Source organism: Camelina sativa, chromosome 10, assembly GCF_030686135.1.
Source record: "Camelina sativa cultivar CO46 ecotype springtype chromosome 10, ASM3068613v1".
NCBI lineage: Eukaryota > Viridiplantae > Streptophyta > Magnoliopsida > Brassicales > Brassicaceae > Camelina > Camelina sativa.
In genome coordinates this window covers 11,360,460-11,384,043 of record NC_141889.1, presented here as the reverse complement: position 1 = coordinate 11,384,043, position 23,584 = coordinate 11,360,460, and the positions used below count along the sequence as shown (strand labels likewise).

Sequence of the window (23,584 nt, the reverse complement as noted above, 5' to 3'; positions counted from 1 at the left end):
TTTTTTTAAATTTCCAAAATTTTCTATATTAAGAATTATTTTAAACAACCTATAAGGATTTGACATGTCATTCATTAACATTTTTTAAATTTTCAGAATTGTTTAGAAAAAGGAAAATTTTAAATTTATGGAAATAAAAAAACTATGCACAATATCTCACATCGGCTAGAAAATTTTTAGACAATGGTTAAGAACCAATATAAATAAGATTAATATGCTTCCAACAACGGATGAGCATGAAAGCTTGATTTATCAGGCGTCCAAGTTTAAAAGTTTTATTCGGTTTGATCCAGTTTTTTATTTGATCAAGTTAAAAATTTAAAAAAATATATTATCATATTTAAAATTTTAAAAAGTTAAAATATTATAAATATTGAAACTTTTAAAAGTTCTTAGCTTTTAAAAAGTTTTTAAATATTATAATTTTTAAATTTTAAAATTTTTAAATATTATAAATATTGAAACTTTTTAAAAGGTTCAAATATTATATTTCGAAACCTTTTAAAAGATTAATATATTTTATATATTGATTTAATAATTAAATTATCTTATTTATCTAAGTTTGTGCTTTTTATTTCTTATGATTTTATAGATGAGTTGATATTCTTTCATTAATTTTTTATTTTTTATCTTATGTTTTATTTTTATGAGAAAAGAAATTATTTTGTTATTTGAGTTTGATTAGTTAACAAGTTGTGTGGTACTCTAAAAAAGGTTTTTCAGTGGAAGAATGTGAAGAAGTTGACGAGGAAGAAAAAATGGTTTAGGATATTTGAGGTCATCAGTTTGATTCGCCTCGCCTCGACGTCGAGTTAAATTCATGATTTTTTTTATCAGATTTGATTTTATAACACTGATTTTTATATTTTAAAAAATTGTGTATCTAAAATTTAATTTCTTTACTTAATACTAATTTAAATTTTTTTATAAGATAATAATTTATTACCGTCATCATTCATATATAATTTTCATCAAAATATATCAAATAAACCCACGTTGGGTTCAAAATCAAGTCTATACTAAATAAAAGTAGAAACTATAAGCTCCTAAGACTGTCCACCTAAGATTTTAAACAACAATAGAAATTCGACATGTCAATCTCCATGTCAACATTAAAATTTTGGTAAAACTAAAATTTAGTTAATTAAACTCTTTCCTTAATCTATGTAATCATAAAAAGAAAATGCATAAATATTTTTGTAAACGTTCCCAATTTTGAAATGCCAAATTATGCCAAATTTCCTATGATTATATGTTAATATCATTTTTAGGTTATATAAGTAAATTATAAATAGAATAAAATGTTAAATCGTCCATATCGGCTACATCGTTCAAATAAAAATAAAAATTTACAAATTAACAAAAACCTGTATAAATGTTAATCTTAATATAAGAAAATCTAAGTTTCTAAAAAACTCCTTAACAAAAACCTGTATAAATGTATATGCTTTTGTTGAGCCTTATCCTCCTTTCTAGTATTCAATTTCCAGAATTTTGTATATTCAGATTTTTTAGACAATGGTTAGGAATCAATATAAATATGATTAATATACTTCCAACAACGAATGAGCAGGAAAGCTTGATATATCAGGTGTCCAAGTCTAAAAATTTTATTCGGTTTGATCCAATTTTTTATTTAATCAAATAAAAGTTTAAAAAGTTTCAAAAAAATATTATAATATTTAAAAAAATTAAAAGTTTAAATATTAGAAATATTGAAAGTTCTTAACTTTTAAAAAGATTGGAAGTATTATAATTTTTATATTTTAATAGTTTAAAATAATATAAATATTGAAACTTTTTAAAAGTTTCAAAAATTATATTTCAAAACCTTTTAAAAGTTTTAAATATTATAAATATTGAAACTTTTAAAAGTCTTAGCTTTAAAAATATTTCAAAATATTATAATATATAAATTTTAAAAATTTGTTAGCTTTTAAAAGGTTTTATGAGAATTATAATTTATAAATTTTAAAAGTTAAAAATATTATAAATATTGAAACTTTTAAAAGGTTCAAATATTAAACTTAATAGAATGTTTAAAAATATTATAAATACCTCCATAAAAAGTTTAAAATTTTTAAAATATTTAAACTCTAAAAAAAGTTTAAAATATTTAAACTACATCTAAAATTTAAAATAATTTAAATAGTTAATCACTACTAAAAAAAATAAATTTTAAGAATTACTAAATATTATATATCAAAAATTTTAATATCTTGAAAATATCTTACTTATCTCCGTTTGTTCTTTATATCTCTTATGAGCTGTTAAATATGTTTTATTTTGTGTGTATGACTTTAGAGATGATTTGATATTCTTGCTGTAAAAAAATTATTTTTAAGTCTAAGAAGGAATGATTGACGTCTCAAGACATTGATTTGATGTTATTTGAGTTTAAAGAAGAAGGATCGACGAAAAGCACAAATATTGTTTTAACTATACATGTGTTCATATTACTTTTCTGCAAGTATGGATTTTGGTTTGAAAAGTTTTAATATGTGTGGATCTAACACAGAATAATATGGATGAAATTATGAATAATATGATGGTCTTCATGAATTGCACAAATTTTATGAGAAAAAAATGATTTTGGTATTGGAGTTTGATGGGTTAACAAGTTGTGTGGTAGTCTAAAAAATATTTTTCAGTGGAAAAATGTGAAGAAGTTGACGAGGAGGGAGGAGAAGAAAAAGAGTATAATGAAGAACCAGACTTTAAAAGTAACGATGAAAATTACCATAAAATTTGACAATGAAAACGACAAGAAAGAATATGAAGAATAAGAAAAGAAAAACATGAAAACATAGGTGGTAACAATCAATTAAATATAGAAAACGAGATAAATTCATGGTTTTCTGGTAGTCAAAGAAATGGTTTACGATATGTGAGGTCACCAGTTTGATCCGTCTCACCTGAACGTCGAGTTAAATTCATGATTTTTTTAATCAGATTTGATTTTATAACACAATTGATTTTTACATTTTTAAAAATTGTGTATCTAAAATTTCTTTTTTCCTTTAATACTAATTTAAAGTTTTATAAGATAATATTTCATTAAAGGTCATTAACCATATACTATAATTTTTATTAAAATATATCAAATAACGCGTGATTCAAAAGCTAATGTTAGAAATAAATGATACCGTATAAATTAAGAGGTACGACTGATTAACACCACCTCTTCGTGGAGACAAAAGGTTAGTCTCCTGATCTACTATCGCCCAGTTGTCATAGACAAGACTTTAGAGACGCTAGACGTATAGATGTGTGGCGGTATAAGAAACAACAACATGCATCGCTTAACATTCCCGAATAAAAGAATCGTTCTAGGCTGAATATGCTTGTGCTTTGTGTACACGGTTTATTGGTTTGAGATGTTGTAGACAGTTGTCAATGTTGAAGATTTGTGGGGGTTTTTTTTTTAATTGTCGACTTTTTTTTTTTGACAACAAGAGGACAAGATTGGCTCAAACAAGCCAATATAAAGTAACATTGTTTACATAAGTAAACTATCTGTGGAACTGTGCGAATTCGTCGCGCAAGATTATCTGCTTTACCATTGTGAGATCGAGGGACGTACACCAATGAAAAAGAACCAAACTCCTCTTTCATTTAATTTAATTTCATTTCATTTAATTTAAATTCTATCAATTTAACTCTTTGCTAAGTTTTTAATTAAAATCCAAGAGTAGGAGAGAAATAGTCTTTCGCCGGCCAATTTGCTGATACGAGAAACCTTGAAGGTTTCTTTTCTCGCTCTTTATAATTATATATTCAACCATGAGTTGTCAGTAAAATCATCAGAAATTGATTTGTCTCTTCTATCTCTCTATCTTCGTCTCCCATGGCTTCTTCTTCTCGCAGTTGGAGATATGATGTCTTCCCGAGCTTTAGAGGGGAAGATGTGCGCAAGTCATTCCTCAGCTACCTTCTTAAGGAGTTCGATCGCAAGTCAATCACTACATTTGCAGACCACGGGATCATGAGAAGCCACCCAATTTCTCAGGAACTTTTATTCGCAATAAGAGAATCGAGGATCTCCGTCGTTGTGTTTTCTAAAAATTATGCTTCTTCCACGTGGTGCTTAAATGAATTGGTCGAGATCCACAACTGCTATATGGAGTTTGGTCAACTAGTGGTACCAGTTTTCTACGACGTTGATCCTTCTGACGTTAGAAAACAGACAGGGGACTTCGGTAAAACCTTTATAGAGACATGCAGGAATAAAACAGATGATGAGATACAACGTTGGATTCGAGCTCTGGTAGAGGTAGCAAATTTGGCTGGAGAGGACTTGCGGAACTGGTATGTTGTTTCTGATTCCGTTATTTAAGCATATATTGGATGCTAATTGTGATTTTCATTGTTGACATTATACTGTTAAACTAGATTAGGACCCGCGTACACGGCGGGACAAATTATTTATAGTTAAAATATTTAAATTATAAGTTGTATTTATAAGTTTAAACCATATAATACTGAAGTATAATTTATTTTTTACATAATATTTGTTAATCAATTTAATTATTCTCGGATACTGATAGTGTTAACAAAATAATGAAATGATATTTTACTCGTTTAACAGCAAATTCATGATATTTTAAATTTATATAAATATCAACAAAACCCGTCCCGCTATATAACTCCGTCCCGAGATATTTTAACTCGCACTATATAATCTTAATTTTTAATATTTATTGTTTTGTATTGTCAATATTAGATTGAGTTGATATGTTATTTATTAAGGTTGTAACCATTTACATTTTATAAGATTGGCGTTTCTTATAAAGTTTAAATATTTATAATACTTAGAACTCTTAAAACGGTTGAGTATTTCTCATATTTGCAGTTTCGTAAAAGTTTAAATATATTATTGATATTTTAAAGGTCTTCTAACTTTTTTTTAAAGTTGAAATATTTATACTATTTAAAGTTTATAAAGTTTAAATATTTATAATATTTGAATATTATTTATAAAATATTATTAATATTTTTAACATTTTATGATGTTTAACTTTCTAAAAAATATAAATATTTATAATATTTATACTTTTTATAAAATATAAATATTTATAATATTTAACTTTTTAAAATTTTAAATATTTATAATATTTAACTTTTAAAAATCTTTAAAATAAAGAATCGGAATAAACCAAATAAAAGTGTTTTAAGTTTGAATGTCTGATAAGTCAAACTTTCTACTCATTTGTATTATGAATCATTTTGGTCTCTTTTATATTATGACTTTGAACTATTGCCTAAATTTTTAAGGCGATGTGGGATATTATACCCGTAATTTTATTTATCTATTGATTAATATATATCCGTTTTAAAAAAATTGTATTACATCATATGCAGGAAAAATCACAAATTTTATTAACTAAATATATTATCGAATAATTCAAAATAATTTAAATATAAATTCAAATAAAATGAAAGAGAATCATATATTTATGTTTGAATGAAATACAAAAAATTTCTTATTTTTTTAAATCTTACTTATATTTAACTGCTGCAAAAATACTAGTATAGTATAGATTTATGGTCGTCAGGGTGGTGTATGCCATAATGTTTCTCTTGTATTGGTTAGGGATAACGAAGCAAACATGGTTGAAAAAATTGCAAACGATGTGTCGAATAAACTTATAACGCCTTCAAACAGTTTTGCTGATTATGTTGGGATTGAAGGTCATATAGAGGCAATGAATTCAATCTTGTGCATGGAATCTGGGGGAGTGAGAATGGTGGGGATTGTGGGGCCTTCAGGGATTGGTAAGACCGTTATAGCAAGAGCTCTTTTCAACAAACTCTCTAGCCAATTCCACCATCGAGTTTTCCTAAATGACTATAGGCGAACCAACGGGGATGAGTACGACACCAAGTTGTGTTGGGAACAACGTTTTCTGTCAGAAATTCTTTGTCAAAAGGATTTAAATATAAATTGTTTTGGTATGATAGAACAAAGGCTAAAGAACCGGAAAGTTCTTATCGTTCTTAATTATGTGGATAATGTAGAACTACTAACGACTTTGGTGGGACAAACTGCATGGTTTGGATCTGGAAGCAGAATAATTGTGATCACTCAAGACAAACAACTTCTTAGGGCTCACAAGATTGAATATGTTTATGAGGTGGATTTCCCATCTGAAGATCTGGCTCTTCAGATGCTATGTCGACGTGCATTTGGGCAGAACTCTCCACTTGATGGTTTCACGGAGCTTGCAGTTGAAGTTGCAAACCTTGCGGGTAAACTTCCTTTGGGTCTCAGTGTATTGGGTTCATCTTTGAAAGGAAAGGACAAAAAAGAGTGGATAGATATGCTGCCTAGGTTCCGAAAGGGTTTGGACGGGAATATTGTAAAAACATTAAGAGTAAGCTACGATGGGTTACATGATGAAGATCAAAATGTATTTCTTTACATTGCTTGTCTATTCAATCGCCAGGAAGTTGGTTACATCACAAGTTTGCTCGGTGTTTCTGTTAACATTGGGCTAAAAATGCTGGCTAATAAGTCTTTGATACGTATAACACCGCACAACATTGTAGAGATGCACAATTTGCTAAAGATCCTGGGTAGAGACGTTGTTCGTGGAGAGTCCAAAAATCCCGGAAAACGTCGTTTCTTGGTGGATGCTGAAGATATCCGTGAAGTATTAAAAAGGAATACCGTAAGTGTTTTAAATTTGCGTTTCATGCTGACTAATTATGAGTTTTATGTTCAGCATGATATTTGGTGCTTAATAAATTGTTAAAGTCTTGTTGATGATATTTTTTCTAGGGCACAAAAAATGTTCTAGCCATAGATTTTATCCCATCAAAAATAGTAAAGCCATTTACTATAGACGAAAATTCGTTCGAAAGGATGCACAATCTCCGATTTCTAAAATTTTACCCGGGGTGGTCAATGGAGACTGGTGAAGTCCTATCTTATTTACCTCAAGGCCTTGTTTCTTTGCCACGTAAACTTAGATTGCTAAATTGGAGTAATTATCCTTTGAAGTATATTCCCCCTAATTTTTGTGGGAAGTATCTGGTTGTACTCGAGATGACGAGTAGTAAGCTGGAGAAATTATGGGAAGGGATTCAGGTACTATTTAAAGTTTTTAATTCTTTATCTTCAGTGTAAAATTATTATACTATACTGTTTGTGTCCCTGCTTTGCTTTCAGCCACTTGGAAGCCTCAAGAAGATGAATCTGGCTTTCTCCACAGATTTAAAAGAGATTCCCGATCTTTCTAATGCAATAAACCTCGAGCAGTTGATTCTTTGGAGATGCTTATCTTTGGAGTCACTTCCTTCCTCGATCCAAAATCTCAATAAATTGATGGAGTTAGATATGAGGGGATGCTCAAAGCTCGAGGTTCTTCCAACTGGTTTCAACTTGCAATCTCTTTACTACCTTAATCTCAATGGATGCTCACGGTTGAGAAGTTTTCCTCAGATTTCAATGAACATTGAAACACTCTTTTTAAATGATACCGAGATAGAAGAAGATTGCTTTTGGATTGAGAATATCTATGGGCTCGCTAAATTATATTGGAACGGTTGTCTGATGAGATGTATGCCTTCTAACTTCCCCACAGAATATCTCGTTGAACTGAAAGTGGAAAACAGCGAGCTTGAGAAGCTATGGGAAGGAGACAAGGTAAAAATTTCTTAAAATCCATGCATGGTCTCATTGTGTGCCTAGGATGTGGAGACTTTTTCTTAATTCTTGCTATGATGATTGATTTCTGTCCCAAGGAAACTAATGGCTTCTAATCCAAATATAGTTTTATATGTATTGTCAAAATCATAATATAGGCTATAGGTGTTAACGTCTTGAATCTTGATAGTGTTTTTGAAACGGTACTTGAACATTATATTACGGGTATTAATTTATCTGTTTTGTACATTTTAGGTCCGCACGTTTTTCCTTTTTTTTTTTTTTTTTTGTAAAGAAAACTTAAAGTTCCGTACGTTGCATGGGTGTTTGATGTAATCAGTGAGGAAAAAAAAGACTACAAATTTATTCACTTTTCAAACTCCTCTCTCACATTAATGCATTATTTTCCTTCTTATATATGTTGAAGGGGCTTGGAAGTCTTAGGCGGTTGGATTTGTCTGGATCTGAAAACTTGAAAGAGATTCCAGATCTTTCGCACGCCCCCAATCTCCAGTATTTGGTTCTCATAGGCTGCAACAGTTTGGTTATGCTTCCATCTTCAATTCGGAATCTCCATGAAATGATGGATTTGAACATGAGTGGATGCTCAAGGCTCGAAGTTCTTCCAACAGACGTCAACTTAGAATCCCTCGAGTTCCTCACACTCAGTGAGTGTTCACGGTTGAGATTTTTTCCTAAAATCTCAACAAGGATTCAATATCTCGATCTAAGCCACACTGCGATTCAAGAAGTTCCTTGTTGGATTAAGGATATCTCTGAGCTCGCTGTACTATCAATGAGTGGTTGCAAGAGGTTAGAAACCATCTCCCCAAACATTTTGAAACTGAACAGTCTTCACATGGTAGATTTTTCAGACTGCGAAGGATTGTTACCAATGGCCGAGAAGGCAACGTTTCCTCGTACTGAATTGCATACAAAGTGTTGTGAATCTCTCCAGGGTACACCTCACTCCTCCCACAATCCAATGACTTGCCTTGAAGACCAGAATTGCTTCAATTTGGATATAGATGCAAGGCGATCCATCCTACAACTAAACAACGAATATTCTCTCTTACCAGGTGGAGAAGTACCTACATATTTCACGCATCGAGCTTCCGGAAGTTCCCTAGTTTTCCCTTTACACAAGAGCTCTCTCTCTAAAGAGTTTCTGGGATTTAAGGCTTGCATCTTGCTCGAATCCTTAACTAGCTGTTGCCACTATACTCCAGACATCGAGGTACGCTGGTACTTCAGAGCCACAACCGGTATGTTTTATGTAGACGCTTACATGGACTCATGTAAGATGGATAAGCTGGCTTTGTTCCAAATTTGGCTCCCTACTAAAAATATCAATGATCCTCCAGCAGAGTTGGACTATAACTATTTGGAATTTCATTTTTACTACCGTAGCAACAGATATTTCCATGAATGCGGCATGGATAACTGTCCTTGTTCGACTCAGAGGATAAAAGGATGCGGTGTACGGATCTGGGATGTTCCTCCTTACCCGGATGTTAATGATAGAAGCTCTGAACAGTCTCCATGCGATGTAGAGTGGAAGGACATGAACATTGGATAAACTATATTCACCAGAACAAATCCACTTGATTTATTGTGCAGATGACAGATACCTTCAAACTTCTTACCATGTGACCAAACTGTGGTGAACACAGGATTGACGCTTTGACTTGGAAGTTTAAGGTACTAGTAATGTATCGTTGTCTTCTGCCTCTTCGAGCAACTTCTTATGGAGATGAAACACATCTTTGTATCTTTTCCTTTCTCCTTTTTTTAACTCTTATTAAAGAAAAATCTTTGTGTTTGGGATTTAACAGCTGAATTTTCTTTTGTATCAATCTGAAATACTGAGCAAATAATTACACACACTAAAACAAGCTCCATATTGTTAATTCTCAAAGATCAAAAAAAATTACAAGATTCTCGTGTGAATTAAACCACATATATTTCAAAAGACGATCTTAGACTTGTGATGCCACTCTCTTCGTACAGCTCTTAGGGATATGAATACTGTGGAAGTTTGGTCCCTTTGGGACAGTTGCATGTCTTTTCTCCCCTGAAGCAATAGCACAAACAGCAGGTTTGTTGATGATTGCAACTTCCTTAGATTCTCCATTCACCTGTGAGGTTTCCTTCACGGTTTCAACTCCTTTCCTTGCCACTTGCTTCTTTCTACCTAATGCAACCCTGAGAAAATGCACAAAATTTTCAGATTACATTGCGAGAAAAGGTAACTGCTACAACAAGTCAAGACTCGTTTGCCATTTTCTCTAAAGTGAGAGAATAAACATTTTCTTTCTGATCAAGCAGTTTTTACCTCTTGCTATTAATCATGTTTTCAGAGACAAGTGTAGTGGATGTTCCTCTTGGAGCTTTTAGCCGGGAAGTTATGTTTTTTTCTACCTGCAGATTGGAGATTATTATATCACCAAAAGAAACACTCACGCGATGAACATTGATATGCTTCACAAAGAACTTACTCGAACAGGCTGATGTTTTGGACCCAAGTTTTCACCATGGAACCCCATAATGCTTGCAGTTTCTTCTTTGGCAAGAGTACACTGTGGTTTCTTCTCCGTGTGTGCTTCCTTGAGAATTTGTCTTTCCTATAAAAAAATTCTACCATCAGAAATAAAATAACCAGAGTTGCATATGAGAGAATATATCTTTGATTATTGCGCATCATACATCAGTTCGAAGTCGAAAAGGCTTTGGATTCGTGAGCTTAGGTTTCGTATACTTCACACGAGTACAGGCCGAAACAGTCTTGCCGTTGAAACATTTATCTGCTGCTGTCATAACCTGGTCCAAACAAAAGCATATAAATACACAATAGATAATAGTAGAGCCCAATTAATAAGTATACAGAAGGTACATAGGCTATGCAACATACCTTTTGAGTAGTTTTAAAATTTTCTTTCTTGCCAAAGACTTTCTTTCTCAACAAAGGGTAGGTGGCTTGGTCGACTTTTCTGCAAGATTCACACAAAACAAGTATATCTGTGAGGTGATGCGTTAAAGAGAACCCAAAGTAAAGCAAGCAAACAACATTTTCCTCACCTGTTATTGTCCAAGGCTGAAGAATTTTCCTTATTATCGCCTTCTCTATCAACCACATCCGTCTCATTAGTAGCATTTTCTTTGTTCCCACACTCCAATGGTAATGCATTTTCCTTGTCTTCAATCTCCACAGCCTCACATTGCTTTGCTTTGTCCAGTCCACTCACCTCTATTACAGAAATATCTTCTCTATCGACAGCCGCTGCAATAGTAGCATTTTCTTTGTCCTCGCAGTCCAAAGCTAATGCATTCTCCTTTTCTTCAATCTCTGCAATTTGATATTGTTTTGCCTGTCCACTCTCCTTTATTACAGCAGGATCTTCTATGGCCTGGAGTTGAGCATTCATGTTAACCTTCAATGTGTTTGTTAATTCTTCACATTTGTTTTCGACCATGAGATCTTCATCTCCACTAGTTTTTTCAGTCTCTGGCAAAGATTGATTCTTAAGTTCCTTGCCATTAGCTTCATGAGCTTTAGAAGCATCAGGGGAAAGCACAGGCTCTTCCTTTTTCTTAACCCTCTTCTTCAAAGTACTGACACATTTGGTTTTCTCATCGTTCTGTTTCTGTGACCGCACAGAATCAAACACTCGGCTCTTCACCTCTCGTGTCTTTAGCGGTCTTCTAGATGGAACTGAACTCCCAGCCTTATGATTAAACCCTAAACCGTTGCTTTTTTTCTCAATCTCAAGCTTCCTCATCCCATTACACAACTTCTTCACCGAGGAAGAAAGCTCCACAGATCTCTTAAGTTTCACCAACTTCTTTGGTGATTGAAACACCAAAGCCTTCGCAACAACTCTGTTTTCGGACACCTTGATTGTTGCATTTCTCGGAGGATTCTGTACACTCCTAAAAGCGGCTGGACTATGCATTTGCTTCTTTCTCTCAGTTAACGCCTTCTGAGGAACTGATGAGATCACTGATGACTCTTTCCCTTTCACCTTTGCCTTTGGAGTTGCATTCTTGTTTGTGGAAACTACTTTTACTTCTTTTGACCTGATGACATTACCATTACCCTTCTGAGGAATGGATGAGATCATAGCCAATCTAGAAACGCGTGATCTCGAGGGCTTTGCAGGAACCGTGTTGGGGCATTTAGGATCAACACTGTAACAAGAAAAGTATGTAACACACATTTCAGTGATGATCTCTCTTAAGTTAAAAACACATTTCTCATATACAATTTGAATTTAATTACCTGAAATCCTTTCTGTAAAGAGCTTTTCGAAGACGAACACTTGGACTCCTAGCTGCCATGACCTAGTAATGTTGATTAACATCAAAGTTGGTGAATTTATTCTAAACAAAATCAAAATAAGGAAGAAAAGAATTAAAAAAAAAGTTTAGATCTTTCAGCTAACCCGAAGAAGGAATGTTTTGTAGATTGCTTCCGAATCCATGAACTCTTCATGCTTCTGATCACATCCTAAGGTACACACATTATCACCAAGAAACCAAAAACGGATCAAAACACGTTCCAATTAAAAGTCAAACCAAAAAAAAAAAAAAAAAAAACTGTTCACTAAGAACCCTAATTTAGCAATTTTCAGAAAATATCAAAATCGAATTTCCCAGATCTCTGGAATATAAATGGTATGATTCAAATTTCCGAAAGGAAAAAAAAAACAGTAAAATGTAAAAATGATTCAGACCAACTCTGGAACAGAACCAGTAACGATCATCTCCTTCAGGGCGATGATCTGGTGCGGTGAGGTCTACAAACTTGGGAGCTTCTATCGTCTCGTAGAAGTCTTCTTCGGTAAACTCGTCCACTATCATATGCTCGAATGCCTCCATTTACACTAAAATTATCAATAAAATTAGAGATTCACTGAGAGAGGAACAGAGAGTGAGAAAGAGAGAAAGAGTTGTGTCTAATTTGGTGCGTGTCTTTTTTAGCTCAGACAAGATGATTGATGAAGGAAACATTCACAAAAACTAGCCGTTAAGTGGAAAGGATTGTAATAATGGTCTCTTCTCAGGGTTACTTTCGTCACTACTTCGATTTTGAGCATCTCTCTTTCATCGTGAATAAAGTAAATCTGAAGGAAAAGGAGGATAAAGAAAGAAAGAAGAAGCAAAACCGGTTCTTTTAAACCGGCATTTCCACAGAACCAAACCAAATCCCGTAATGCAGGCATATATTTCTTGTTTCTTTACAAATTTTTTTTTTTTTTTTTTTTTTTTTTTTTGTAAACTTTACAAATCATTTTTGCTTTGTATTCTTCGACAGATTCAAAAATGATCTGTATTCAATTTAATTGATCAAAGTAATTATACCGTAATACACAACATTTCTCTTCTATTTTTTTTTTAATTAAAGACGTCAGCGATCTAAACATTCAATATTCATCGGTATTTCAACCAAAATAATTGGTTGAAATTAAAGAGTTTGGAGCCTAGTAATAAATTTTAAAATTGAAACAAATAGGAATTGATCAATAGAATTTATTTTCAACGGCTACTTGTGAGACAGTCGAGAATCAATCAACGGCTACATGTGACTGCAGAGCCGAAGCGCTAGAGAATTTTATTTTATTGGCACGACATATCGGGCCGGTTAAGCCCATTAAAGCCTGCTTCAAATTAAAAGGCCCGTTTATAGCCCACTAAGGGAGAGAGAAGCAACATATTTTGGTATTATCCCCCCTTCTAAGTCAAGCGAGAGAGATCGGTGACGGAGTTTTCTTGCCGCCGGAGCCGGAGTTCCTCATCCTCAGTCTATTGTAGAACCAATAACAGATATTTTCGATCGGAGTATCTCACGGAATCCTGAATATTTTGTTCTTCGTCGCTCGCTTGTGTGGTTTGTGTGGCAGAGTCAAGTCTTTTGAGTTATCATCTCATTTCAGCAATCCCGTCTCTGTCGATCGATAATTTAGTTCCTAATTGAGGTTCGTTTACACTTTTGCGTGATTATCATTTCGATTCCCTCTGATTTGCTGTGAATTGAACCTACGATTTTCGTCATTTCGTAGTCTTCTTCGATGCGAATGATATAGATCTATATAGTTTGATTCTATTATGTATCGGAGGAGCTTATAATAGTTATAAGCTGTCATGTTCATTTGATGTATTCATAGATTGTTTATAATGTCATCCTCAGCCAAAGTGATTTGTGATCAGAAGGGTTTTTGCTATTCATTGATTGTTTGGAATAACTCGTGATGGTTTGCAGGAAAGATGAACAAGCTGCTGGAATATGGGAGAAAAGCAATGTTCTATGTGAGAGTCCTCTCTGGGTATGAAGAACGGAGAATCCGGACTTACAGGTTGCAACTCGAAAAGCGTATCCAGCAGGTTTCTTTCTCACCATGCCTTAGTATGAATGGTAGAATAATTAAGTTGATGAAACCCTAGTTTCTGACTTTTCTTGGACCAAAGTTGATCGTATACTTTTGAAGAACCTTTTTTCTACTTGATTGAGGATGAGACATTGAAGCAGCTTGTATGTCTATAAACTTGTGTGCAGAATACTTACTTCAATATTGTACATTTGAAGTGTGATGAAATCAGATTTTCCTTCAGTTAGAGTTTCCTAATCATATATAGACTTAGGTGTTATATATGTTCAACGAGAGTTATGACTTCTAGCTTCTAGCAAGGGTACTCATGGATACCTTTTTATCTGATTCAAACCATTGGTCTTGCAGTCCCAACAAAGGAAAGCTGAGATAAACAGACTCCCAGAGCAGATTGTATTATCTGAAGTCCGCCGTATGGTTGAGGAGATGCAGAATTTGAATAAGCAGATTGAGAATACGGTTAGTCTCTTATCTTTATCCTCAGTCCCCAACTTTGCAAATTGTTTGCTTTACTCCCATCGAGTTTATCACTTTCTTAATATCAGCTATAAGCCTATATATGTACATTAAGTGTCATCAAAAATGTTTGTGATATCGTGTCTGCTAAGTGCCTTTTTGATCCAAAGCATTCAAAGATGGGAAAAAGATTTTAGTTTTTTTGGTGTTTGAGATTTTGATAGCATAACGTTTTGGAAGGAAAGACCGAAATAGCGAAACGAGACCAGTCACCAGAGCTTGTGTTTCGCAAATTAGAAAGCTTTCCATCTTTGTTTTACTTTTGTCCGTGTTAGGAGAATTTCAAGTCTTTTGTCCAAAAAAAAAAAAAAAAAAGGGAGAATTTCAAGTCTTGAGTTTGTTTCGGGTCTATTACCAATACAGGAGGCTCAGATTGAAGACTACTTCAAACCGATAGACAAGCAAGCTGGTACCATAATGGAGATTCAGCTCGAAGGAGAGAAGAAAACGATGGGGACAATGATGAACGCAACACAACAGGAAGCTATAAGAAAGATTGAAGAGGCTGAGAGACTCGCTCGGGCACGTGGAAATGCAAATATGAGTGCAGAGGCAAACACGGGAGAGAAGATCCAGGATTCAGAATCCTCAGCCAACGAAAAAGCTCAAGCAAAATAAAGACTGATCTTTGTCTTCATGTTGACACATAATAGATTCAGAGTCTCTGTACACATCCAACGGTTAAAATTATCTTACTTGATTAAGCTGAGATCGCAGCCTCGCATTTGCAGGGTTTTAATAATTTGGAATTTTGTTGACTGAATAGAGACAAAACCGAGTTTCTGGTCTGTCTACTGTCTAGCGTGCAAGAACTTGTAGAGGTGGCCCTGGTTGGATTATCCCAAATATATTGTTTTCAAATAAACATAAGATCAACTGAAGAATATTTTGAATTAAGTTATCAGTTAACACTACTGCCAAATAAGTTTGCCGTGTGCGTTTAAATGTAGAAAAAATATGACGAGTGTTTGTGCATAGTATTGGAAAGATGTGTAGTTTGCTTCAGATTGATATCAACTGTAATCTGTAAACTGTTTTACCGGTTTTACAAAACCATAAAAATGGGGCATCTCTCAGACTATATATGCATCAGTGATTTTGACATGATTGGTAGGTATATTCCTAAAGCTGGTAGCAGAGTCCACACGGCACAAAATGGGTTCCCAGGATAAGAACTAATATAAAGAAACAAGACATCTTTCTCTTTCTGCTGAAATCTTACGATTTATATCTTTTGTAGTAGCAAAACATGAGGTTCTGGTTTAACCAAGAAAGAGATCAAAATGTGAGTTCCTTACTTATTATTTGCTTTGGGTATGAAGAAACTCACGCATTTGATTGTGAACTTCAGATTTCACAACAAGTCGCATTCTCTTAGAGTCTTCCCAGAGAAGGCCTCCCCATTCCCGAGCAAAGTCACAAGCTGCCTCAAACACATCCTGCCAACATAATGTTGCACATTTTTGGTTACTGGGATTTCCTATATAACGCATTAAACAAAAATTAAGAGGATTCAAGTTTGTTACTTTTGAAGGAAATTCATCGTAGAAGTGGGCCTGGGTCATCTCGATTCTCTTCAGATCACCCTCCCAAAGCCGTATCTGCCAAAAACAATACATTTAAATTCATCAGCACAAGCCTGATATATCAGGTAGCAGAGATAGTACACACCTTTCAAGCTATAAACCAATCCTATACACATTTTAATACAATTGACACTAAATGGAAGGAGGGTGTATAAACCTGGTCTGTGACATTTTCTGGAATACATGGGACTCGATCAGCACATCGTGGATGAGCATTTTGCTGGAGAAAAGTTATGATCTGTGACAGCAAAAAGAAAGGGAAAAAAAATGATCATTTAGTAACTTTTAAGAAAAGCATCAGCAATTTGATCACCATCTTATGGACAGTATGGGTCTGGTCAAGTGTAAGCATAAGTAATTGGATGGATACTTCAAAATGTTTTTCAACTGAAACCAAAGGTACCTGGTCTGATGTGATGCCATTGTCAAATGCATTGTACAAACTTTCCTTTGTGATTGCACAAGCAATAAGGTTTGGAAGTTGGTACTCTATCCTGGAAAAATAAAGCAGCAACTACTTAGACCTGAAGGATTTCAAAACACAGATGAGTAGAGTTTCAGGTCGATGTTCAGGAGCTACTACCTCGCAAACAAACGTAAAATTTCACACTGTAACTTAGACGTTGAGTACGCATACATCCTGAAGTTTGTTTCCATCACGACGAATCCCTGATGAGGAATAACAAACAGCAATGATACTCAAAATCAAGAAGATGTTGGTAGTATGTAGAAATGGACAAGAGGGGGATAAAAAAAGGTGTGACCTCTTTTCGAGATGATGAATCTGCCAGACTGACTGATAAATTTGTAGCCAGTTTAGTAGGAATAAACCAACTGTCTTTCATTCCCTTTAATAATTAGAAAGATTAGCTCCGCTTATGATATAGTTCTATAATCTCTCTGATTTCAACTATTGCAAAGTTTTTTTCTTTTGCTATTTGGTAATATTACAAATGGTCCAAGTCTAACCTGTTGAAGTTTGACTAATCCCAAGTCTTCAAGGTCCTTGAGTGTTTTTCTTTGAACCTCTGTCAACGTATTTGAGTTATATGCCTGCAATGTGTATAAGATGTTTGAGCTCAACGAAACAATTAACAAGCTTCCAGCTAAATCAAGTAAGAGTGAAAAAAAGAAAGAACAAGAACGCTTGAAATGACTTTTTTGTGAAGTTCAATTATACCTCACCAGTAACATGGAAACTAAGCTCCAACAAAAACGAAATCAAGTCTGCTGGTTCTACATTTCGTTCCTGAACAACAATTTGTATTGGGTTATTCATTCAGCAAAATAGAGATTTCAACTTAACTAAACCTTGTTAAGGCATGATACATACCTCGGCATTCGATATGTATTCTCGAATAATGTACCAAAGCTGGGCATTTGTATCCATCAGCTGCAAATTAGGGTCAATAAGGTTACATATATATATACAAGAAACTGAAGATCACTGATTCACATATTGCATACCAAAAACTGAAAGCCACTCTCAGTTAATCTTGGGCCATATTTGTCTCTGCAATATCACGTGAACTGTGTTCAATAGGGAGGCTATATGCCACTATTATGCATCTACAGACCTGTATAATAATAACATTACCTCTGACTCAATAAACCTCGCTGGAAGATTTTCATCATAGATTCACTGATGCCAGTTAGCTTCTCACCATGACCCGAATTTATGAGTTGTAGCAAGAAACTCTGAAAAAAATTAGTGCACATCATCAGATACAATCCAAATTCATATTGAAAAGAGATTTCTTCTTTACAGTTGCTTCCATCTTACTAGTATTATCAATAAACAAAATCAAGAAAATACACAGACCTCCCATTTCTTATGGGCATAGGCCTCGAGTTCTTGTAGACTTGGAAGCTTAATGGCATTGTCGGAATTCATAGGCTCTCTAGGTAAAACTCCACTGCAAAATTCAATTTTTGGCTCATCAGCATCTTCTCCAAAAACCTAGAGAAAATATAACGAAAAAGGACTATAACATCAACGTAACAATGCCTTTACCCGGAAATAATATGTTTCTGAAGATTGTTCTGAAATGTACGGTTGAGGCTGTAACTGGTTCCCCTTTTCCTGCAAAAGTAGGATTTTTAACATCCAACGTCAAGAGAATATATAACATCTGAACAAGTCTTTAACAATGATAGTATCAATAATAGAACCAAGAACGCATACCTATCTACAATTTCTGAAAAAATGCGTAATTGAATCAGTCGATCAATAGCAACTCTATGCTTAGATGCGCCATCTGCAAGCACCCACTCCTCTATCATCGTAGAAGGTACAGGAACATCAATGTACAACATCTGCAGTACATACTTCTTTGCAAGAGGCGGCAAAGACCTGATAACCATCTCAATTAATTAAGTTCCTCAACTTGTTTTTTTTCTCCAAATGATCAGCAACAAAATCCTCTAAAACACACACTTCATAACTACTCTTACTGGTCTTCAAATCATATAAAACTAATCTATGTTTCAAAACAAAAACAGACACATAAAAAATTAACCTGAGGATGGCTTCGCAGATGAAGGCATTGTTGTAGAGCTTGTCAAGCTTGATGGCGGGAAGAGACGCCACCATGTCCATAAAATTCTTCGCGATGATCTTAACTTGAGGCATCCTTTAACCAATAGGGATTTCTACTCACAGGACCACTTCTGAAAGAGTGTACTAACTGTGAGCTTCCACTTCCACAGTGTCCACGAAATTAGGGTTTCTGCCTCAATCGACGCAAAACTAGATAAACAAAAGCATCAACCCAAAATCCAAAAACAGGACTGAAGAAGAACACTCCAAGGAAGGTGTTAAATTAGCGAGTTTCTGTTATGAATTTAGGGTTTGAATCCTCTACTGCTTGTCTCGAAGAACTCCAGAATCGATTATCACCTAGAATCGAAGAAAACTGACGAAATCGATCGAAGAAGATGACCAGGTTCAGGATTCGAAGATGAATGAAATTAAGAAGCCACCTCCGATTTTCTCCGGTTGGTTCAATACTTCAATTGCATTGTCGTAATTAGAAGAAGAACCTACGTTACGGTGTCGTTTTTATTTCTAATGAGAATTTAACGGGCCCTAGGAATACTGATGGGCCTATATGTGTGTTAGAAAAAAACTCGCGCCAATTTTGTATTCATAGCATGAAAAGAGGTTGACTATATTTATATGATTATTGACTGACCAAAAATGTAAATAATGCTTACGCTACGTTTGATCATCTGTTAAATTTAATATTTTATTACTGATTTATTCCATGGAAATCGAACTCATACAAATCATTACATTTTTCTTTAACGGATACAATACATAAACTATATGAATCTATACTACGATTGTTTTATTATCATTGGTCTAGGGGGGCATTATTTAAATATACGTATTAGCCATTACATAGAGAAACCATACATAAAAATATATATATATATAAACACTGATATGGAATTTAAGTAAGTAGAATGTTGGAGTCGTAAGTGGCTCCGGCTGTCCAATCGGCGGGAATAGCGTTTGGTGATTGGACCCAATTGATACCGGCGCTTCCGTAGACTAAGAACCTCAATGTGAGAGCACCTCTTGGTGGGTTTTGTAAATCGTGAACTGCACCAAACACTCTTCTCATACGTATCCACTCTTTGCAATCCTCCTAAAATCATGCATACACAACCATATATCATATATTAATTAATGTTTAAACCATAACATACATATACTTGTTTTGTTTTGTAATAATCTTAGATTAAGTTACCTGCCAGACTTCAACGGCGAGGATGTCATTAACACCACCAACGTACAAAACAAGGATGGCAAGATAATGAGGATTATAGCTTTTCTCATGGACCTTAAACACCAGGTTATACCCTGCGTACCGGCAAGGGATCCTCTGGTACTCAACGTCCACCACGCCGAAGGAGTAGAGCTGATTCTCTGTGCCTGGTCGGGCCATACGTCCGTACGCCTTAGGGCTTAAGATGAAGTCCGTACCATGTCCTTCGCCGGAGTCCGTAGCCACTACGTATACTCCTTCCTCGCTGCAGTGTGGTGGTATTTTGCACCTCACCTTTGTATAGTTCATTAAATTATAATATCAGGTTACTTAGTGATGGACATAGTTTAATTAGCATGATGAAATATATAATGAGCTTGAAATATATAAACCTGGTAACAAGCACCACAGCCGGTTCCATTGTTCCATAGTCGCCATGAAACACCACTCACTTCACCATTATTGATATCTCTTCCGAATTCTCCATATCCACAATGTCCTCCTGCATATATAATAGTCAATGATAAACATATTTTTATTCTCGTTAACAAATAACATTTTTTTTTTATAGAAAGTACTAGGAATTTTATCCAATACTTACAGATTATTGAAAAAGGTCTACTAACTAATTACGTAATAATGTCATACTCGAACTGATGATATGGACACTCTTAATTAATGGAATCGTTTCAATTCTATATTAAGAATTTGGATAAAGAACCTATACGTAGATAATGCATAAATTAATTAGTGAAGGTTCATAATGAGATGTTACGTCGTACTATACTAATGAAAAACTAATAATTAAGGACCATAATCTATATAGCAATAACTGATTAAAATACGTACGAGGATTTGCTTTGCAGTCCGGGCTGCCATAATAAGTAGCTCTAGAGCTAACAAAATCGTCGGATAGACAATGGAGAGGCAAAAGAACAATGACTTGAACGAGTAGAAGAAACAAAGCGTGAGATTGCTTCATAATGCTATCTTATCTATAAAATATTGTAAGATTATGTATTTCCGTTTTCTCAACAAGCACGATAGGAAAAATAATATAATTGGTATAACAAAAGATATGTGGAGATAGAGGCAAGGCTTAATAGGGTATTTATAGTTGAAGCTAGAGTGCTTATTAATATTATACAATTGATTACTATTTGTTACTTTCCACTTGGCAAAAAGCTTAAAGCTAACTCAAATTTATATTAGCTATAACGCGTACTTGCATTACGCAATTTTATAGTTTAACTTGATCGGCTCAAATGTTAAAATAAATGTTACATCATTCATATGCCAATGTAGCTGTAGAGTTGGCATCAACCCAAAAGATTCAAAATAGATATTTCTTATTATATACGCACTTTTATTCTTTGCATAGATCTTAGTCTTGGTTACCGAATAGTATGGTACTAAATTATTAAATATCAAGTATGAATATCTGTTAGTGGACTAGAACACTATCTCTTATAATCTTGTCCATTTTATCTTTTAATTGTGTAGAAACTGTAAAGAGAAAATTATTAGATGTGCTATGAATAATGTCTAAACTTGTCAGAGATGCCATTTTTGCAAAATTCTTTTTCCGGGTGCTACAACCTTAATTTAAAATTATCAAACTTTCCTCTTTCCCACCCTCTCAATTGCAAAAACCTAATCTTATCCCACTTTCTTTTATTTTTTCTTTTCATTTTATTCCATATCTTCTCATCTCGTTAGTTCTTCTCTCACATCTCTCTTTCCTCTCTTTCTTCTACAAAATTCCGTCGAACATACCAAAAAGAGCTGTTAAAGCTGTAACCTTATAGTAAAGGAGTTGAAGATTTGATGGAAGCGCCAGAGAAATCAAGAAAAACCTCCGAAGATTGGTTTCTGCAACAACAAGGCCATCAAAGGAGATGTTGACAAACTCCTAGAACTCACGATGAGATCTGATGCAACGCTGAACACATGCTGCTAGGTTGGAACTTCGAAGGACCAGATCCAACGCCTAGCCAGATTTGTCCACCACAAACTTGTCCTTCAACCTATTTAGTGGACCAGACCCGTTTTTCTTACGGACAAAACTTTTCCTTATATTAGACCAGATCCGTTTTTTGTTGACGTATGAAGTTTATTGCAATTGGTAGTTTGACATTGGAGAATTCACGGAGGATGACAATATGATTGACAAAAGAAGGTATCTCTATGGACTAGTTTTTATCTTTTTGATCCAAAGTATGCTTACTTTTGTCTATCCAACGATGTTGTCTATTAAGTTCTTGATAGACAAATTTTTTTTTAGTAAATAACATTAAGTCCATCACACTAACATATTTGTTGTCTATCACACAAGTCTAAAAACGTTCAAGATGACATTGGTGAACTCCTGAAGGACAACAATGTTACTACACAAAAAATGTATGTCTCTTTAGACAAGTCTTATATTTGGTTTAGTCCACTGCATTTTCATTTCTGGACCATAATACGCTTGCTTTTTTTCTATCCAACCATGTTGTCTGTTAAGTTCCTGGTGGACCACTTTTTAGTTTAGAACATTAAGTCCATCACACTAACATGTATGTTATCTATCTCACAGGTCTGAAGACGTTCATATTGACATTTGAGAACTCCCGGAGGACAACAATGTTACTACACATTGAAGGTATGCCTCTGTGGACCAGCTTTATCTTTGTTTTGTCCACTAGATTTTCATTTATGGACCACTTACTTTTTTGTCTATCCAACCATGTTGTCTATTAAGTTCCTGATGGACCAAATTTTATTTGAATATCTTAAGTCCATCAAACTCTTGGAGGACAACAATGATACACAGAGAAGGTATGTCTCTGTTGGTGGACCACAATAGGCTTACTATTATCTTTCCAACTCATCTTGTCTATTAACTTCTAGATGACCAATTTATTTAAAAAAATATTAAATTCATCAAACTCACATGTTTGTTGTCTATTGCGCAGACTTGAAATTGATGAATTCTCGGAAGACAACCATATTATTGACCTGGAGAACTCCACCAACTTCAATCTCTTTTATATCTACATGTGTATAAACAATGATAATTAAAAAAAAAATGTTTGCCCAAAAATTAATGATTTTTTTTTATTTTCTTTCCTTCATTATTTTAAGGGGTATTATAGTATTTTAATTCTATAACATAAAAACAGCAAATGACATAATTAAAAAGAAAATAATGAAATAGCATTTCTCAAAACTTTAATTCTGAAAATGGAACTTCTAACAAAATTCCCAATTGTAAAACCTGGAACATTGAAGACCGTGAACCATAACTATCTCCATTTTCTTATAACTGGAGATTCACATACCGAGCTATGCTATTATTTTCTGGTTGATGCATTCTCACTATATTATTTTTTTTCAAAAAAAAAAAAAAAATCTCGCTATATTGTGTATTGAAGATATATAATGGGGATTGTTATTGTAGATTTCTTATATATAAAGTTATCTATATATAGTGCATTAAAAATGAGAGTGAGGAAAATATCCAAAATATGTGATGCAATAGACAATGGTGGTGGGGGCATGTAACTTTTGGTCTAGTAAATTATCTAAAAAATGATAGGTCGTGCCTCCAAAATGAGAAGTTCATGACACCTAATACTTTTTTTTTTGGTTAAATGACACCTAATACTTAATAGATTGATTTGCGACTAACTG

The 23,584-nt window shown here is 34.0% G+C and overlaps 5 protein-coding genes across 6 annotated transcripts; 2 read left to right on the top strand and 3 right to left on the bottom strand.

Annotated features, from left to right (window-relative positions):
• The first annotated feature begins 3,704 nt into the window (after positions 1 to 3,704).
• On the top strand, positions 3,705 to 9,534 carry LOC104718654 (protein SUPPRESSOR OF npr1-1, CONSTITUTIVE 1-like). The gene is made up of 5 exons (XM_019230580.2): positions 3,705 to 4,308; positions 5,594 to 6,671; positions 6,782 to 7,090; positions 7,172 to 7,648; positions 8,076 to 9,534. Exons 1-5 carry the CDS (start codon positions 3,848 to 3,850, stop codon positions 9,225 to 9,227), a joined length of 3,477 nt encoding a protein of 1,158 aa, XP_019086125.2. The 5' UTR covers positions 3,705 to 3,847; the 3' UTR covers positions 9,228 to 9,534.
• LOC104718655 (uncharacterized) lies at positions 9,489 to 12,839 on the bottom strand. The gene is made up of 9 exons (XM_010436435.3): positions 12,382 to 12,839; positions 12,091 to 12,155; positions 11,928 to 11,989; positions 10,727 to 11,836; positions 10,560 to 10,638; positions 10,355 to 10,468; positions 10,147 to 10,272; positions 9,984 to 10,069; positions 9,489 to 9,853 (listed from the first exon to the last, which is right to left on the bottom strand). The coding sequence occupies exons 1-9, from the start codon at positions 12,524 to 12,526 to the stop codon at positions 9,628 to 9,630; spliced, it is 2,013 nt and encodes a 670-aa protein (XP_010434737.1). The 5' UTR covers positions 12,527 to 12,839; the 3' UTR covers positions 9,489 to 9,627.
• A 468-nt stretch (positions 12,840 to 13,307) lies between these two features.
• LOC104718653 (uncharacterized) lies at positions 13,308 to 15,338 on the top strand. Its single transcript, XM_010436432.3, has 4 exons — positions 13,308 to 13,623; positions 13,908 to 14,029; positions 14,383 to 14,493; positions 14,914 to 15,338. The coding sequence occupies exons 2-4, from the start codon at positions 13,913 to 13,915 to the stop codon at positions 15,166 to 15,168; spliced, it is 483 nt and encodes a 160-aa protein (XP_010434734.1). The 5' UTR covers positions 13,308 to 13,623; positions 13,908 to 13,912; the 3' UTR covers positions 15,169 to 15,338.
• A 416-nt stretch (positions 15,339 to 15,754) lies between these two features.
• Positions 15,755 to 19,167, bottom strand: LOC104718652 (general transcription and DNA repair factor IIH subunit TFB2). Of its 2 annotated transcripts, none has more exons than XR_015568448.1 (15): positions 18,656 to 19,163; positions 18,322 to 18,489; positions 18,151 to 18,219; positions 17,959 to 18,052; positions 17,734 to 17,834; positions 17,604 to 17,649; positions 17,470 to 17,529; positions 17,322 to 17,385; positions 17,106 to 17,189; positions 16,901 to 16,984; positions 16,720 to 16,805; positions 16,540 to 16,630; positions 16,294 to 16,374; positions 16,077 to 16,151; positions 15,755 to 15,989 (listed from the first exon to the last, which is right to left on the bottom strand). XR_015568448.1 is itself a non-coding variant. In XM_010436431.2 (15 exons), exons 1-15 carry the CDS (start codon positions 18,766 to 18,768, stop codon positions 15,852 to 15,854), a joined length of 1,359 nt encoding a protein of 452 aa, XP_010434733.1. In that variant the 5' UTR covers positions 18,769 to 19,167; the 3' UTR covers positions 15,755 to 15,851. The 2 variants fall into 2 exon arrangements, 1 of the variants encoding a protein (XP_010434733.1); XM_010436431.2 differs by having other exon boundaries at positions 17,317 to 17,385; positions 18,656 to 19,167.
• Positions 19,168 to 19,368: 201 nt separating this feature from the next.
• On the bottom strand, positions 19,369 to 20,994 carry LOC104718651 (expansin-like B1). Its single transcript, XM_010436430.3, has 4 exons — positions 20,759 to 20,994; positions 20,302 to 20,411; positions 19,892 to 20,203; positions 19,369 to 19,789 (listed from the first exon to the last, which is right to left on the bottom strand). Exons 1-4 carry the CDS (start codon positions 20,889 to 20,891, stop codon positions 19,592 to 19,594), a joined length of 753 nt encoding a protein of 250 aa, XP_010434732.1. The 5' UTR covers positions 20,892 to 20,994; the 3' UTR covers positions 19,369 to 19,591.
• Between the last annotated feature and the right edge of the window lie 2,590 nt (positions 20,995 to 23,584).